The sequence below is a fragment of the Aptenodytes patagonicus genome, chromosome Z (assembly GCF_965638725.1).
Source record: "Aptenodytes patagonicus chromosome Z, bAptPat1.pri.cur, whole genome shotgun sequence".
In the NCBI taxonomy this organism is placed as follows: domain Eukaryota; kingdom Metazoa; phylum Chordata; class Aves; order Sphenisciformes; family Spheniscidae; genus Aptenodytes; species Aptenodytes patagonicus.
The window spans coordinates 50,172,150-50,190,126 of NC_134982.1; the positions used below are offsets into that span (position 1 = coordinate 50,172,150).

The 17,977-nt window shown below is 42.0% G+C and overlaps 1 protein-coding gene across 3 annotated transcripts in view; it reads right to left on the reverse strand.

Moving 5' to 3' along the window:
- The window catches only part of SHC3 (SHC adaptor protein 3), a 66,738-nt gene that overhangs the window by 7,715 nt on the left and 41,046 nt on the right, over positions 1-17,977 (reverse strand). For all 3 annotated transcript variants that reach the window (XM_076363322.1, XM_076363321.1, XM_076363323.1), the window contains 6 exons: positions 13,635-13,686; positions 9,362-9,488; positions 8,063-8,216; positions 7,000-7,096; positions 5,617-5,811; positions 3,099-3,394 (listed from right to left, as the gene is read on the reverse strand). In XM_076363322.1, the coding sequence (XP_076219437.1) occupies positions 3,099-3,394; positions 5,617-5,811; positions 7,000-7,096; positions 8,063-8,216; positions 9,362-9,488; positions 13,635-13,686 (921 nt within the window). The remainder of the gene's footprint in view (positions 1-3,098; positions 3,395-5,616; positions 5,812-6,999; positions 7,097-8,062; positions 8,217-9,361; positions 9,489-13,634; positions 13,687-17,977) is intronic.

A 17,977-nucleotide genomic window follows, 5' to 3' on the forward strand; every position in this document is an offset into this window, starting at 1 on the left:
AGATTAAAGAGCAAAATACTTTTCCCCTTAACTTCGCACTAAAATTCTCTAAGAATAAAATGACACAATTAATCATGTTTTAAAGACTCATCCATCTCCCATCAAAATCAGTGGAAATCTGGCATTTCTGGAGTTTTGCTTCTGTTTTGTCTCTTACTCCCTCTATTCTCTCCAAACAGATATTTTGCATGCTACCTATGGGCCAGTCTACTACTATTACTCTTTCTGAATAGGTCTGCTTGAAAACTTTCTATACAACATTTTGTTTCACTGTAAGTCAGATTTTTAGATCAAATTTTCTTCTTCTAGAGACCACCTGCTTCTTTTAAGTGCTTTCACCTTTTTCATTAGAAAGATCTGTCCCTCCAGAGATGCCAGAACACAACTCTTCTCCATGCGCCTCAGCATCTTTGTGCTTCCCTTAGCAAAGACCTTCTTCAGGGCCTGGAAAATTCCCTTCCCCGAAAGCGATCCAGCCACCACGTGTGCTTGGCTTGGGTTTGCCCCACGCTGCACGGTACACACCTGTGCCTTTGAAACCGAAACACTTCAGGGCAGGGAACGTAATTTTTCTAACCCATTTACCAGCCCCCTGCACCGGCATCCTGCTAAGTAAATTATTACACCCATGGCAGGAGGAAACTGATATTGCAAGGTGAAACAGTCAAAAATCAGGACAGGCCAAAAACTAATCTATATTACAAAACAATCTCCAATTAACCACATCTTCACAAAACATTTCCTTCCTATGTTTAAAATGAGTTAGGCATACAGCTTCCATAGGCAGAGCTGAGGTCCTCTCATGGTGCAGTAAAGCTTTGTATTGGGATGGCTCTGCACTGCCTCAAACAAAAGCCTGTGAACACTGCTCTGAAGTGAGGCATGTCATCTATTTTCCGTGAACTTTTCTCAGAAACAGAGCACAACTTTTGTTAAAACTTTCCAAAGCCAGCTTATGCTGTGGTGGGCACCTCCCTTGAAATATTTCAGTCTTCATCATTAAGTTCTGGCAAAACTGCTAGAAACTTAGCACAGAATGTCACGGAGTAAAAAACCAAACAAACAATGTTGATGGCAAATGGTGCTGTCTGCTCGGTCCACATGTAGCTGCGTCACTGAAGAAAACCAACAGGCTCTCCCGATTTCTGAAACATACTGCTTTGAAACATCACTTTCTGTAATTATTCAAAGCTATATTTTCAAAATGGAAAGATACATTTAAAACAGCAGTAACTTTCCTTATCTGTATTCAGATTAACACATTTTCAGTCCATTCAACCTAGCTGAGAGTTTTCTCACCATAAGCAATACGCTCTGCCATCACAAGAGTTCAAGCCCTAATTCTACATCCAGCAAAAATCCTGGAGTCCTCCATTTTAAACATCCCTTACCTGAACTAGAGATTTTTTTTTTTTTTCTTGTCAGCTGGATGAGAGCAGAAGCAACTGGACAGTTAACTCTGCTCTGAAAACACACCCTTAAGAGCTATAATATGTCACTGAGTAATTTGTGTGTGAAATGAATTTTCAAGCAGCCTTCGTGTGAATCGATTTTTACAAATAATGACGCTGAGGCCACGCGGAAGAAATGCAAGCTGCTGGCATGCTGCTGCGGCTGGCCACACACTGGCATTTTACTGACGATTCGCCACCCTGACAAGTTGCAAATACACCTGCTGAGGAGCTGTGTCAGGATCCCACAAATCATATAGACAGCACAGCTAACATAAATACAGCTGCAGAAAAGCTGTTGTTATCAAGCGGTCCCTCCTGAGCAAGGAGCTTCAGAGCCATTTGGGCCATGATGGCACATCACAAGTAGGCTGAGGGAGGGGATAGGTGTAGAGAACAAGCAGGTGCCTATGCAAGGAGGTCAGCAAATTAGTGCTGCTCTTAAAGGCAGTGCAGAAAAGATGGGGGGCCTCTGTCCTTTGCCTACAGGAGGAAAATTACCTGGGAGTCAGGTCTAAACACTCCATGCCAGTCAGCAGAGCAGCAGAGCTCCCGGTGGGACATAGCATCCTTGCGCTTGCCACATCACACAGCAGCGTTTTCCTTGCAGTAGCCTGTAAGAGCTATTTGTGGGTTTATGTTGAAGGGAGAACTAGGGGGCCTTGCTGCAGGAGTCACAAAACTGCTGGCAAAAGTTTAGCCAAGGAGGCCGCCCCCCAAGAGGCGTAGGGCCAGTTCCCCAGGCTGGTGTCCTGGTCAAGCCCAGGACTAGGCGGTTGGCACCTAAAAAGTGCAAAACCATTCTTCGACTGCCCTCATGTGGCCAATGTAATTACAACAAGTACCATGGGCATTCCTCATTGCAACATTACAGACTGGATGTAATCCAGGCATAATTCGGCTGGCCTGCTGCAGGTTTCTCAGCTGAAAGAGATGCCAACAGGCCAACTCCTTGACAGGAGTTTCTCATTTACTTTGGGGCTTGTCATCTAACGTTGTACTTTACAGAGGAAGAGGAGTTGCCCACTTTCAGCTGTCAGGAGTCAAGAATAAAATGCATGGCAATGCTTTCATTCTCTCAGACGAGACTAAGCCTCCCCAGAAGCAGGACAGGATAGCTGCAGAAAACTGGAGCTCCCTTGCCCTCTCCATCCTGCTGCTAGGAGGGTCCCTTCGTCCGCTAAGGGATGCATCCTGTGCAGCAAAGAGATGGAGCAGGTTTACCCCAATTGTCTCCTGGGCTTACGTGCAGGAAAACATGGAGGGCCTAGTCCATATCCTGGCTGACAGAGAGGTCATGTGGAAATTGCCAGCACACAGGCTGGCTGAACTTGCATAGCCACCAGCAGCTTCTCAGCAGGAAGGCTAAAGAAGTGGCTTAGCTGCACTTTTGACTAAGACAGTACTGCAGTGGCCAAAGCTTGACCTTGCTGGGGAATCAGGTCCCTAAGGTTCCCTGCAACGTGCAGAAGTCATGCAGTGGGTCTTCTGCTAGGCATCAGGAAGAGAATTAGAGATATGATGGCATATTAGAGATATGAGGCTGCACTTATGATCAGTTGTGAATAAGCTGTAAACAAGATTAAACACAGTTAGAGAAAATGTGGAGTCAGAAACCTCCTGTACTACTGAGGAGTCAGCACTTACAGTTCCTTCTGGGTCCACCAAAAGAAGATGCTTGGCTTGTCCATTGTGCATGCCTGTTAGCACATAGGAGCCAGGATTCGTGGTACTCTTCCTCACAAGGAAGTCTCCACATTTCTTTAACAGCTGTTCTGCTTCTTTCCTGCTCATCTCTCCTTGATACCACGGCTCTATACTCAACTCTTCGGCTACAGTCCAGTCAGCTGCTCTGGATAAAAGAGGACTGGTGCATCCAGTGGAGGTGGATTTACTCAACGCAGCCTCAGCTGTTTGGTTCTTGAGGGCATCTTCAAATGGTTCTAGAAATAGAAACAAGGGCAAGTTCATTCAGAGGTAAATCATGTTACAAAATGGTGATATTCCAGTCATTTTTAATTGGATTTATTTTGTGTTATAGCCACTTCCGTTTATCTTTATGAAAAAACTGAGGGAAGATGTACTGCTAGGCCTACTGATTTATGGATTATATTAAGACCAAGGAGTGTAATATGTTAAAAATGTATGTTATACGCAGAAAGATGCTGATAAAAATCAGAGCGAACCTTGGCAGGAGCTTTCGAAAGGTAGTGATTTTATTTCAGTAATGGCTATTGTCAACAGTTGCATTTATATGCCCTGGTACCGAGCAAAGCTCTCCTTTTCTCTTGCCAGCTACATCAGACAGTTTCATTTCAAATAAAGTGCATAATATGGGTACCCAATGTCATTATACTCATATCTGGTCTCTCTTCAAGCAACATATTCATTTAAAAATTATCCATTACTGAGTCTCCATGCCAAGGGTATGTCTAGAAGGGATCAGTCACCATTATCACTCAGCCTACCCCTAGCCTCCAGCTAGGAAGAGGACTTTGCAACATAGACACAGGCTAACACCTTTACCATGATTTACCTAGCTGAAATCAGCCTCAGGGAAGCATCTTTTAAACCTCAGCTAAATCCTGAACTCTGTTACTTTCTGTAGAGTGGAATGGAAAGTTGTGTCATTACAGATCCCAACAGCCTTACAGAAATAGTAAATAGGTCAGTGCGTGCTTCATTATATGCTGTACTGACCTATTGGAAGCTCTCTTCCCTTGCAAGACCTTCATCGGGCCAACTAGTGCATATTAAAAAGAGATACTGTTCTGTGCCCACTAGACTTACTAAAGGACATCTGCAGAGCAGTACCGTGAAGCAATACACCAGCTCTAAACAGACTGCTCAGATGCGAGGAGTACATAGCTATGTTTGCATGGGGCCACAGAGGGGTTAGTTTAGCTCAGAGAAATAGGGTAAATACTGTGCTGTCACAGCTTGTTGATACCTCAGCTAATTCTTAAAACCAGCTTATATATGTCTTCGCTACATTGCAGTCTGCACAAAGCCCAACACGTTTAGCTTGACAAACCACTAACTTAGGGCTAGTTGACTTTTCCCCAATGATCCAATGGTTAATAAAGATTAATGAAGGCTGGAAGATGAGCAATCAGTTTTCCCTATTTTTAGGAAAAGAATGTGTATAAAATAGAGGTAAGCATGTGCATGTTTTAAGGTCACAGCATATTAGAAATCAAGGTTAACATCCCTGATTTCAGACAGCAGAATTTTCTCATTTCAGATATATATTCACAGATACATACTCCCTCAACTTTCTGCCCTCCCCCTTTCTTTCAGTCCCAAATCTCCCTAAGCTGTGGAAATAGAGCCATATCTCAGCAAAAACATGCCAGGAAGACAGTTTTATGTACACTGAGAAAACAGAAATGTAGATACGTTCTTTTACAAATAACATATAGGCACCAACTGCTTTGTCTCACTGCCTCTTAATTATGTGAATGGAATTAAGTAAATCATGGGTCAGCAATTGATTGGAGGTAGGAAGAGTAGAAAAACAAAGAAAATTTTCTGTTTACCAAACTGCTTTCCCCATATTTCCTGTTAAGTATCTCTTCAAGGCTGAAAACAGTGTGTATTGGTAGCACCATCATCAAATTATGACTGATGCTTAAGCCACTGTTTTACGGCTATGGCTATGATTGTGATTTTGGAAAAGCTGACTTCAAAGTTGGAACAGATAGCTAGATAGGATAGTAGGCCTATGCAGAGCAAGGGATATCTCAGCCTTTCAATTTCCCTCCCAGCTTCCTTGTTGCACAGGGTTTTTGTAGTATGCGTTGACTTCCTAGTAACATATTCGCAGGACAGGCTGGAGCTAATGCTCCGGCCATTCACTCATTCACTTTCCTGTATGACAAGCCTCCTGACTTACTTTACGCCTGACGTAGTTGCCTGTGATGCTAAGGATAACACAGGCTGCAAAACTCAGCTTAACTCAGATATACTACAAACTAGCTTCAATTCTTTGTCCACCCTTATTTTAACTTGGTCAGATATGAAACCACCGCCAACTCCAAAATTCACCATAACTCCACCAGGAATACTAAAATTTGGAGAATTTAAAAATTATTTTTATACAGACCTAATGCATAAACATATTGGGTCATTTGTTAGAAAGGGAGTGAATAGGAAGGGAACTCACTCATGTCAAACAGATCTTTTCCTGGGCTGCTCTCTTTGGTATCATCTGTTGTTCCACTGAAGGTACTTTCAGCATCTGCCTGAAGTGCCAATAGAGCTTCTGTATTTATATGCTGGGTGTTTACGTATGTTGGTATCTCTGCTGTTGGGGTTACTTGTGATTTCCCTTCCGGCATACTACAAATATCCAGAGATCCTAGAAAATGCAAGACTTTTTTTCTTCTTTTTTGTATTTGACAGAACAGTGTTGTTATAATGACCAAATAACATCACACCCCATCACCACAGGTTTAAAATTCCCTGGAATGGGATGTAAAGTCAATAACTGCAGGATCTAGTAGAAAAAAAATGTTGATGAATGGATTCAGAACTGTGTTTCGGTGAGGGTTTGGGGAGGGGAGTATTATTCAGGAGGAAAGGAAAATTTTATAAATAAAGACTGTCTGTTTCAAAACTGATATTCAGTTGCAGAGTCACAAGAGGAGGAAATGGAATAAAATCCTCAAATCTGTGCAGATTAACAACAGATAACATAGTCTGGCATTTGAAAAGAAAGTGTCCCCAGAAACGCAGTAAAGCTGTCACATAAAGGTGGAAGGGGTGAAATTTCACACATATGTTTTGATGTGATTTGCTTAAAATTCATGGACAACAACAACAAGAACAATATGCATTATTTGTTATTTGTGGAGCAGAGGTCATGTGCAAACACATGCATTGCTCCACATTTGAAAAAAAACTTCTGACTTTAGGCTCTTCCTTTGGAAACTCCATCTTGCATACCCTAGCGGGTCAGAGTTTCAGAACAGACCAGGCAGCCTGCCTTTAAATACCATGGCAAGCTAGATAGCTGAAGGTTTGGGGCAACTCTGTTTATGAACTGCTCTGCAAAAGATAAGATTTTATGAAGGTGTGCATTTGATAATTTATCCAGAGGTAGTTACCAAATGCTTTTCACTGATACCAACACTAAAATTCAGACAAATATATCAACAAAGTGCAGTTCATCAGGTCTTGCTTCCCAGAAATCAATCAATACCAAAAGCTCTGTATGAAGACTGCATAAAAAAGCCAATTGCAAGTGCCTTTTATTGCTACTATTTTTTTCACACAGCATCCTAGGAAGAAACTAGCTTTTCCCACTAGATTTGCTACAGCTTCATTACCTTTAAAGATGAAACTTCTTACCTCTGCTACTCCAATACAGCCTCACAGCCCAGCAAAATCATACTGCAGGTAGGAAAACTTCACCATACAAAGATGGGCACGCTACAGGAATATGTTATTCTCAAAGAAGCCTTAAGACTTTGAGGCATCAGACTTTCACATGCTTTGCCCACCCAAGACCTCCTGCAGTATTACAGCTAAAACTAGCAAAACTCACCTTGCTTAACAGGCCCATGATGCCAGTCTTCACTGAATTTGTCTCCTAAGTGACGACTCTGGTAATAGGTTTGCTCTCCTCCCACTCCTGCTGCAGACTGGAATGGACACATGTGCAAAGAAATTTTCAATTACCTTTAAAATGCTCAGATATATTATGAGTGGCTCTGACAATTTCCTTGGCGGTATTCTGTGTACTCCCACTCTTCATTTCCGATTCATCATGGTGTCAGAATATATATCTCACAAATGCATTTGTGTAGGAGTAAGATATTACTGGTGACCTTCATGTAAACTTCCCTGCTTCCTGCTTTTATTAACCCCTGCAATCCCAAATGATACATCATATCCACATAGCAAGCCCTGACAAACTATGTCAGAAAAGCATTCCGCAGAAACACACCAGGGACCAGAAGACACCCCCAGCACCCTCCAAAGCATGAGCTGAAAAACTCACATTGGTACCAGGGGACGCACTCAGGTACTGAAGGGAGGATGTTGTCTACAGATAAGGCCTCTCTGGATTTAAGCAGAGCTGTGCTAGATCTGAAAACTCCTCTTAGGTGGCTACGTTGATACTGCAGTCAAACTTCTAACAGCAATGCTGGTAGAAATATCCGAGCTGACCTCAGTTCAACGTGAGGTGAAAAACCTACCTAGGAACCTGGCTGAATACTGATCGCTGCTGAGCTATTAACATAATGAACTGTTAGTAATGACTGCACTAGATTGTTATAACAGCTCTGCACCAAATCCTTCCCAGTAGTGTGCACTATTTGATGCTCTCCGAAGCAGACATGGTTTCTACAAATGCAGTAACCCTCAGTGGATTTCTCTTCCTTGAACCTGTGTAATCTTTTAACACCATGAGGAGCTCAACTGCTGTTTGTTCTGAACCTGCCTAATTTGTTGCCCCCTAGATCTTCAATGCCCATTCAAAAGGAAACTGGCCACACATGAAGGGCTGTAAGCTATAATTGGTCCCAATGCATCCACCTTAAAATACACATTTTCTAAAAATTTTTGATCCATCAGCAGGAGGGCAGAGATGCAATTGCACTGACCTGAGCTGTATCTGCAGCAGTGGGAAGTCTTGCTTTGAGCCTGGCATCAATGAAGCCGCCAGGGGGGGGCATTTTATTTGGGATGTTGTTGTAATAGGGATGTTCTGTTGCCTCGTTATCTTCTTCCATCCATGGCTCATCAAAACTCTGCATCCTGTAAGAAAGTGTGTACTTTATTTTGCCCCTCGCTTGCAAAGCACTTACAGATACTTGCAGCATGTTAAGACTGCCTGTCAGGGGATCACCATTGCATATTATTTTGACAATTCAGCTACTATTATAAGTCAGAAAGCAATGATGGATCATGCAGCAGACCCACTCTGTTTAGATAAACTTGATCTAAACCTCCTTTGCAATGGACTAAATTCTTCATGCTGAGTAAAGGATGTTTTTACTTAGCTTTAAAAAACACTATAAACTGCATTAACAAACAATTTTATTTAACCTTACAGTAGCATTTATAATATTATTACTTGATTGATTGACTAAGCCTTAAAACTTTGTCTTTAATTATGGCTGCTCTATCACCAATATAGATCTGGAAGAACTTCACAAAATCAAGAGATCGTATCTGTGGTTTCAGTCTACATTTAACAGTTGTTTACACAAGTCTAAAGTGAGTACAGAATGCTTCCAGATTAGGATAGTAGCATTTTATAGTCACCATACACTCATTTTACTCTGATATAAGAGATTAGACAGGGTACCAGCTCACTGGGATTTATACTAATGTTAGCAAGCATATAGCAACCCATGACACAGCTCACTAAAGAAAACAGAATGCTATATCCCAGCCTTTTAAACCTACACAAGCAGACAGATTTTGTATTCTCCAGAGAACAATGCAGTCAAAGCCTCTGTATAATACATCACATTCCTAAAAATTTCACCCTGGCTAATATCAGAAATAGTGAACCATCACTAGTCATTTTGGAAGCCCAGCAACTCTAGCTCACTTCATCTAAATTGACAGATTTACCGCTATAACAGTAAAAACTATGAGGAAATGCCACAAATAACATCCATTCTTGGCCATCCAACACTGCCTACTAACTACAACAGAAAAAGCATGATCATTTCAGGAAGTCCACTGTGAAATCCATATTTATCCCATTCTTTTAAAATGACTGTGCTCCTTTCATATTCATTAGACAAACCCTGCTTTGCTAATTCAGCAGAAATCTCTTTTCAAAGTATTTAAATCCTGTTCGTCTCCAGCAACTTTGTCCACAGCACATTTTATTAAGTAAATACAAAGCTAAAGAATATCCTTTAGCAGTCTTCTGCAACTGTACTTACCTATCATGGAAGGTAGGTATCTTAGAGGGGCACTGCAAGTATTGCTTAAATCGAAGCTCAAACGCTTGCCCTATGGTGCTGATGACATCCTGGGCCAGGCCATCACAGCATTCCAGTATATGACAAGCTAAATGAAAAAGATTTGACACATGCACATGCAAATCATTGTTTATGTTATGGTGGGATGCACTGACCTATGACAAAACACCTACATGTCAGGCATAGTTGCCCTATTCATGGTGTGCACATTTCAATAAAACCCAATTCTGGCACAGTGAATTTCAGCCAATGGGGTCTTTTTAAAGGTTAAATAAAATTGCTGTGGTGTGTAACTGCAAGAGGCAAGACCACAAATCAGTTCCACAATTTTAACAAGTCCATACAGACAGGAAATCTCATAAAATTTCACTTGTTATTACCTGAATGCAAGAGATTATTGAGAATTCTGAGCTTTAAGTTGAGATTATAAAAATACTAACAGATGGTAACAACAAAAAAAGCTTTCTTTGCTTTCCTCAATTTTATCTCCGCTAATCACCCCAAGTTTGCAAGCTGTTCACTTCCTTTGAATTTCCAGAATTTCCCAAATTACAGGCTGAGGGAGGAGCAGTGACTAGGATACTTCCTAGATCCTGGGCCCTGATCCAATTCCAGTAATACAGAGGGCTGGTACCTTTTCCCACTTGTCTGTATGAAGACACTCCCAGCAAACTGGGGGATCACTGGGGAGCACAGAGCCAGGACCCCAGTTAACTCCAGCACTCCCCCATGCGCCACCTCTCTGAACCCACTGTGACAGAGGCAGTAAGGAGGGAGGCTGGCAACACAAGCTCTCTTCCTATGGGAGACCGAGAAACCTTTATCAGCTGTCTGAGCAGCCAAATCCGTCCCAGTTTTAAATCAGAGAGTGGCTTGGAGGTATCATCTTATGCGACAACATAAACAGGCGAACTCGTGAAGATTTCACCTAACACTGCAGGAACGTAGATGGGTGTTAAGAGCTGGAAGCTAAAGGTCTGAACGAACAACACCTCGATGATATTCAGAAAAGCCCAGGCAAGTTCATTTTCCGTATTAAGTGCTGGACAAACACATGGTCTACTGGCTAGAGCCTGGATTGGATGTGAAACTCTGGTTCTTTTCCAAGCCCTGCCACACTACAGTGGGACCTTGTTCAAGGTTACTGACTGCTTTAATAACCTCAATGTAAATTCTTCAGCTGAAAAACTGCATTTTAGTATATACCCAGGTAGTGTCCAGCTCAGTGGAATCAAGTGCTTTGGATGCCAATGTCCTACAAATAAGGGTTGGTCGTGACATTTGTGTGACATAATTTTAGTTAAAGCAATATAGGAAGACTAAGGAGGTTTAGCAATGACTTCTCAGAGGCTGATCTGCCGGACAGACTTCTGAAGAGGCCAGAATAAAGGGCCAAGAAACCTGCAGTTATGCAGGTACAGAATGACCAGGGCACCAAGCTGTCTCTCCCTCAGCAGCAGCAGCACCTCACGCAGCATGAGATGGCACCAGTCACAGTGCTCCCCTGCTAAACAGATCCAGTGATGCTCTCTTCTCGCCTTATAGCATCTGCTGTGCCAACAAGCATGCTGAGGCAATGCCTGATTCAGGGGAAATGTCCTTAGCTGCATGTTGAAAGTGGATTCAGCAGCCAAAAACAGGACCTCCATGTGTTCAAAGACAGAGGTAGACATCCCTGGCTAGCAGCAGGATATTTGCTGTTTACCCCTTCTGCGCCACTGCTGGCGGCAGTGAACAATCAGCCCCCAGATAAGGTGCAGACTTATCTCCGTGAACGTGGACCAAAAGTAGTTAGGCCAAACAAAGCTATAATTTTCGCACTCTATAACTAGAGCGGGGATTTAAAGAGGCTACATTGCTCACTGCTAAACCTGTCTGGAGCTGAAATGAAGCATGAGTCATTAAGTAGTTTCGGTAGGTGACATAATGAGTAACCTGTTTCCTTGGATACGTGAATGGACTTTCAGCAGGTAGGAGATGTGCTTCTTGTAAAAGGTTGGGAAGGTTTGGCTCACACAGAGATGATTTCTTGTGAATGTTACAGCAGAAGACAGACAGCCTTTAGCTTGCTAGATCCAGAATATAAAGCATGAAGAGAGCTTTTCCATCCTTGGGAAGAAATTAGTCTAATATGCAAGTGAAAGCTATACTACAGCATCAGTGCTAGTGTCAGTAACAGCAGCAGTAACATTTTCACTAGATACAGAAGTAAATTCAGACTCACTTCTAAAGTAATTTGCAGATAACACAAAGACTGACAGAGTAGCCAGAGATGGTGAAAGAAGGCAATCCAGATCCCTTGGTAAACTAGACCTTTTTCAAAAATGTGTTTTAATACTGGTCACATACAGTCTCTGATCTGCAAACCACTGATATACACACACAACTGGGGAAAGCTCCCATGGAAAGCTGTAACGCAGAAGGCTTAAAGATCACAGCATGAAAGAATTTCACATGAGATAACAGTGCTTCACTGCAGCAAAAAGGGCCTATGAGAAACCAGCTAATGACAAGGACAAAAGCAAGTAAGAATAGGAAGGTGCGTCCTCTGTAGGACTGACTGCTGACATTAATACTGGATTACTCCAAACAATAACAGGCATCATCTACCTTTTAAAAAAATGCAGAAAAATGAAAGGAGGAGGAACAGAAATTATCTGAAGGATGGAGGATGTGCACTGCAGCTGGAGACCTACAGGGTTCACTCTGTCAAACCTTTCCTAAAGAAAACTGAGAAATTACTTGGACTAAATACACCACAGGAAGACAATACCAGGTGCTTAGATGACTCCTCAATCTAGGATAGATTAGCTCAACAAAGAACGGTGACAGGAAGCTGCGGCTAAACACATTCAACTTAGATATAAGGAGCATAGTCCATGAAACAGTTTTTATATAGAATCCACTCACACAGGAACAGAAGACAGAGCACAGGGCTCCTCCAAATCCTACAGTGCAAACGTCTGGTCTGCGATGCTGGTTCACTACATTGCCACTGAGATCTCTCAATACAACTAAATCAGTCTCTGGTTTAGCAGAAGAGTACTGCTAAAGCAGGAGGGGTGGAGAGCAGCTCTGCACCACACAGCCTACAGTCTGATGCCAGAGCCTTTCTAATGGGGGACACATGATGTTGGAACATAGCAAGCATGGCAAAGAACTGGACTATCTCCTTACCTCCCACTCCCCATAAATTTTCTAGGTGTTTCACTAAGATTCAGCATATTACTATGTTTAGTGCAGGTATTATTTACGAGCTAATGCTCTCAAGTCTGGACATCTCTGCACATGGACACAACAGATTCTTGAGGTACCTAAGATCATTAAAGGTGACAAAATACGGAAGCTATTGAATTAGTTGTGCCCACGGTAAGGTGGCAGCTCAGGGTTTGTAGGGTCGGCATTTTGGAGTTAAAGTGTCTGAATTCTGCAGAAATCCTGTTGGAAGTACTTGAGTCTTTTTTTGGAGCTAGTCTTTTTTTTTTCTGTGAATCTATGAATAATAAATAGATTCTCAGGTACATCATACAATACTTTGTATCTAGCATTAAGACCTAATGATGCTTTCTGCATTACAAACAGGAATGTTTTCTACACCTATTATTTCAGACTGTAATTTACACTTTTTATAATTCACTTTTATTTTTGAGAATCTGAACTGGTTCTTAGTCTTTGAAGACAATCAGCAAGAGGTTCCCTGTTCCTGACTGATCGCTCATAAAGCAATACAACCTTGAATAAAACTTCACTGAGAAAGAGGATTACAGCCTCCAGCAAGCTGGCTCGATAGCTCAGTATTTGATAAAGGATCTGCTTATGCCAGGAAGAATTAGGCATGTACTGAGAAGACCTAACAGATTCAGCCACCTCATCGGAGGACTTAATCAGAGGACTGCTTAGTTCTTGCATAGTGATTGGGTGTAGGTAAGAGTTAGCTGTTGCCTAGAAGCTCACGCAGCCAAGTAAGGCAAGTGTTTGATTTAAGAGATGAAGAAAATCCAAGTGATATTTGGAGATGAACTACAGGCAAGACCTGTTCCAAGTTTGAGAACCAATTTGCACATGGCTGTTCCTTATTGCTACACAATCTTTCCATGACTCTGTCAAAAGCAATCTTTTTATTGGGCTGCATTTTTTTTTTTGGGGGGGGGGGATCAGGATCGACTGAATTATACCATGAATAATTCATGTTTCTCAAAGAAAAAAAGGTGCCAAATAGATATTTCTAACTTACCTCTCCGATTAACAGGATCCTTAGCTACATATGCAACATAGTCAGTTGTATCCTGTCAAAAAATTAAGATATCTACAATGAATGCAAAAAATCTTTGCACTTATCATAGCAAAAGATCACAGTCCAGAGTGTGCGTATTGCTGTGGGTAGAGCCTCAAATGACATGTTTTGCTCTACAGTTATACACTACTTAAACCCCATAAAAACATTTATGGTTTTTGGTACTGATCCCACCACTTTGCTTTCTCCAGAGTGATCTATCCCAGCAGAACTTAAAAGTGTCTTCCAAGGCCTTTGAAAATCAATTAAACAAATTTAGTAGGATTTGGATCAGGCCTCATTTAGAAGGGAGTAGAATTACAAGTCCTTATCATCAAACTACCCAGAGATTTTGGTTCAGAACATGAATAATCAACTGGTTCTGTGGCAGAAAGAGTAGGAGTAACAGCCCTGCTCCCCAGAAATACTGAGCAGTGGCATTTATTCATGTGTGACAAGCAGGTGTGTTTACTTTACTGACTACAATGCCATATGGCACAGAGGTGCTCAGCTACTGCTTGGCTGTGACAAGCAGTCTCCCAGGATGCTCTCCCCCAGCCCATGGGCTGCTCCCAGCCATCCCCATTGCCACATGCCAGGTGGGTTTTCTGGCAAGAGCAGGCTGACTTCTTTGGAGATCTTTTGCTTGCTTTCCTGCCACCCTCACGTTCCTGTGCACAAGCGGCACAGACTTTTATCATTGTACAGACGAAACAGAAAGGCCAGTGCTTCCAGGAAACGTGAGGCCTGCTGGCACATCTGGAAAATGCCATATATCCTTGACGCGATCACGAAGTCCTGGTTAGATCCGATGTTTCCTGATGTGCCTGGCTAGTCAGGTATAGCTAAACCTAACTGAGGTATATATAGGATATGCTACAGCTGGCTACAGCATAAATCTACCCAAAGCCTTTTCGGGGGACTGATCCAAGACCATTGACAATTATGTCAAGATCTAATGTCATAACAAACACCAATCTTCAGTTAAAAGACAGACTTCTTTAGCTTAGCTTTCTCTAGTGCAAGTGCACACCACCACCACCCACCCAAAACAAATCACTGTGCTGCATGTATACACAATCTCCTTCCTAAGGAGAGGGCAATGGAAATGATGAAGCACATTCATGGTTCTGGTGACAGATGTGTAGCCACATCACTTAATGCACTATTGGGAGGCACTCAGACACAGGAGTAATGAGGTTGGTCTGTAAAAAAAGCAGAGCAGAGAAGAATAGCCCTAGCATTTTGTCCAGTAATTTCTTAAGCACCCAGTGACATAGTGTCTGGGCAATGACTTGCGTGGAAGTAATGATGCATATCAACAAGTAAGCAGACGAGAAAAGTGGTGATGTCTATAGTAGCAAATAAAACAGAGGCAAAGGTAAAGGCCTGAGAGTTGTCCCACAGTTGTCCATCCTGTTTAATTGTTGCTACTCTCCCTTGCCTGGCTGTGCTTGTTTCCCACGCCATGCTCTGAAACTCTCCGAGGGACCAGCACATGCTGGGCATTGATCCCAAAAGACCACTGGGAGGGAAGAGAATGAATGTGTGGATGTAAATTGCACTGTGCTGTTTAGTTTTGGGGCCAGAAAACAGGCCACAGATCATTTTATTTACTAGTACAGACATAGCTAATGAATACATTTATGCCTGAGTAAATCATAGATCTACCTTATAGCTAGCGTGGGTGTGAGAGACTGGAACCACCTACTCTTTATTTCATCTAAAGCTCCCAGATTCAAGTTGACTATGATAAACAATGAAGGACCTAAGGTGGGCACATTTCACAGTGGCTAAATTAGAAGACTCCCATCAAAAGGTGATACAGGGCTGGGCTGTTGCAGCAAAGTGGTCCCTGACATTCAAGGACTGAAGACAGGTATGAATGAGCTATAATTTTCTCCTCAAAGAAATTGCATTGTGGTGTTAAAATTTGGAGGCAGGGCTGAAACTGAAAAACTACTGCCTTCAGGGACTTCTGAGAGACCTGCCTTATTAGACCTTATGAGATCTGCCTCTCTGAAATTTCAGCAGGCATCTCCAAAAACAGATGTCTTGTCTAGCAGCCTGGAAACAGCCACCTGAAATGACTATGGATGAAAAATGTTTAGTGTATCATAAGGAGGGACTGAAGAGAGCTAAAGCAGATCCAGAACACAGTCTTGGAAGTGAACTAAAAATGATTCTGAAATGGTGTGTAAAAGGATTGGTGGAGAGATTTTTAAGCTCCCATGTACTGACACAGCCAGAAACTGTCTGACTCATTGCAAAGGGGAATATTGCAGAAATATATATGGTACTCAAGCTGTTCTCCAAGACTGTGGAACACTTCTCCAGTGGATATATTTTGAATGATTAAGGTAATTAACGCTTAGGGAGTGGGAAAAAAGTTGCAAAGCTAATTGCTGGCGTGAATGTGTGGCAGATGTCCAGAGCAGAAAAGTGGATGGGGTGAGAAGTGGGGGCAGTCTCGCTTCTAAATAAACCAAACTTCAAAATTCAAAATAAGGGAACTATTTCCTGAAGAAACAGGGGCACGGATCTGAGTTCCTAGTTCAGTACGGCCTTTCTCCATCCATTTTAAATCTCATATGAGGAAATGAGCTTACGGGCTGGAGCCCAACTGTGTTTGGGGGATACCGTTTGGTGGTGGCAGTCCTCCACCAAGTGGAAATCATTAAGGGCTGATGAAAGTTATGTCTGGATGACCCTCAGATGGCTTAATAAAGCTGTGACTTAAATCACATCCTTGCATCTTGTCTTCTTCCATGTGCATGCAGGACAAAGGAACCACCTGCTTTATGAACAAGCTTTTGATTTAAAGTTGTGCCAGATACTAGCCCACTGTGACGGGCCTGTAGAGCGTCATTAGATACTCATACCTACCCTCTCCACCCCCAGAATGAGATCACCATGCAGTGGTCTTATCTGGAACGCAACTTTACAATTTCACTGTCTCTTGTAGGCTCCCTTACACCATGCAGTTTGGTTTCTCTGGTTGCTCACTGACTCAGTAGCATGATTTTTATCTCTCTAAAACATTTGGACAAGCTTGTTTACTCCAAATCCAATCTCTACTGCTGGTCCTCTCCTCTTTCCTGGTAAATCCCTCTATCAGTGGGCAGTGTGCAATGGTGTTTCCAGGACTTAGCATTTGGGATGGCAGATGGGGAACGAAGAATCTTCTTACGGAGGCAGGGAACTGTGCTAATCCCTCCTCTGCCCACTTCAGGAATTGTTCATTTACAGCATCCATTGCAATCTGTTGTATTTCAAAGCTGCTGTTGATCCAGTTTTTGTTCCCCAAGTTATTATGATATGGTGTCCTTTTCCCTTCTGGAACTGAACTGAGCTCGGCAGAGCTATACTAAGACTGAATTTTGCCCTTACGTTTTCTGAGGATAGTGAAACGAACAGAGAAAGTGCCAAGGATCTTCAACTTAACAGAGTTGAACTGAGAGAATTGACTCACAAAGCAGGCTAGAAATTGGCTTACCTGTAGTACATGACTGATAAATGACAGATAATCGTATGATGGAGGAAAAGGCAGACTCATTCAATTAATCTAGGTTTAAAAGCTTTCAAACGTCTAAGGTAAGAGGTGAGCAATGTCCCTGTTTTATAATTCTCCCATTGCTTCCTGGGTGGCCAATACTTTTTAAGTACATTTCATATGCCTTTGGATGGACTGCTTATAAAAACAGGGAAAAGCGCAACAAGCAGGAGTCTGCCCTTTGATCTAAATGAACCAAATGTGTAGGTGTATCTGAAAGCTTTGCAAAACTAGAAGGAAAGATCTGGGCTTTTCCTGAAAGCCTGTCTTCAAGCTGCATGAGTGTAGTGAATATACCTGAAGGCAGTATTTAGCACAGTCTTCTGAATGTACACTTAAAGACGAGAAGAAAAAAAAATAAATGCATACTTTGCTATAAATATAACTGCAACATAGTCTATTACTGTAAAAAGTACAAAATAAAAAACAGTCAGGACAAAAATTCACACGATACCCATATGACTATACTACATTACTCTGAAAAACAGAGCCCTGCTTATCAGATATTATATGAATGCTCACAGCCCTTTGATACTTTTCATTTCAGTCATTCAAAGAGAAGGATTTATAACTGCTTGTCAGTCGTTTCCCTCAAAAAGAGTTTGATAGCAACAATCGAGAAGAATTTATGAAACAAGAAACAGGAGCTATTGTGGTTGTATTTTTCTTTCAGTAAGCTATGCAATAAATTTTGTCACACAGTTCTCATAAAGCAATATCTACGTGGGGGAAAGCTTTAAAGAAATGCTTA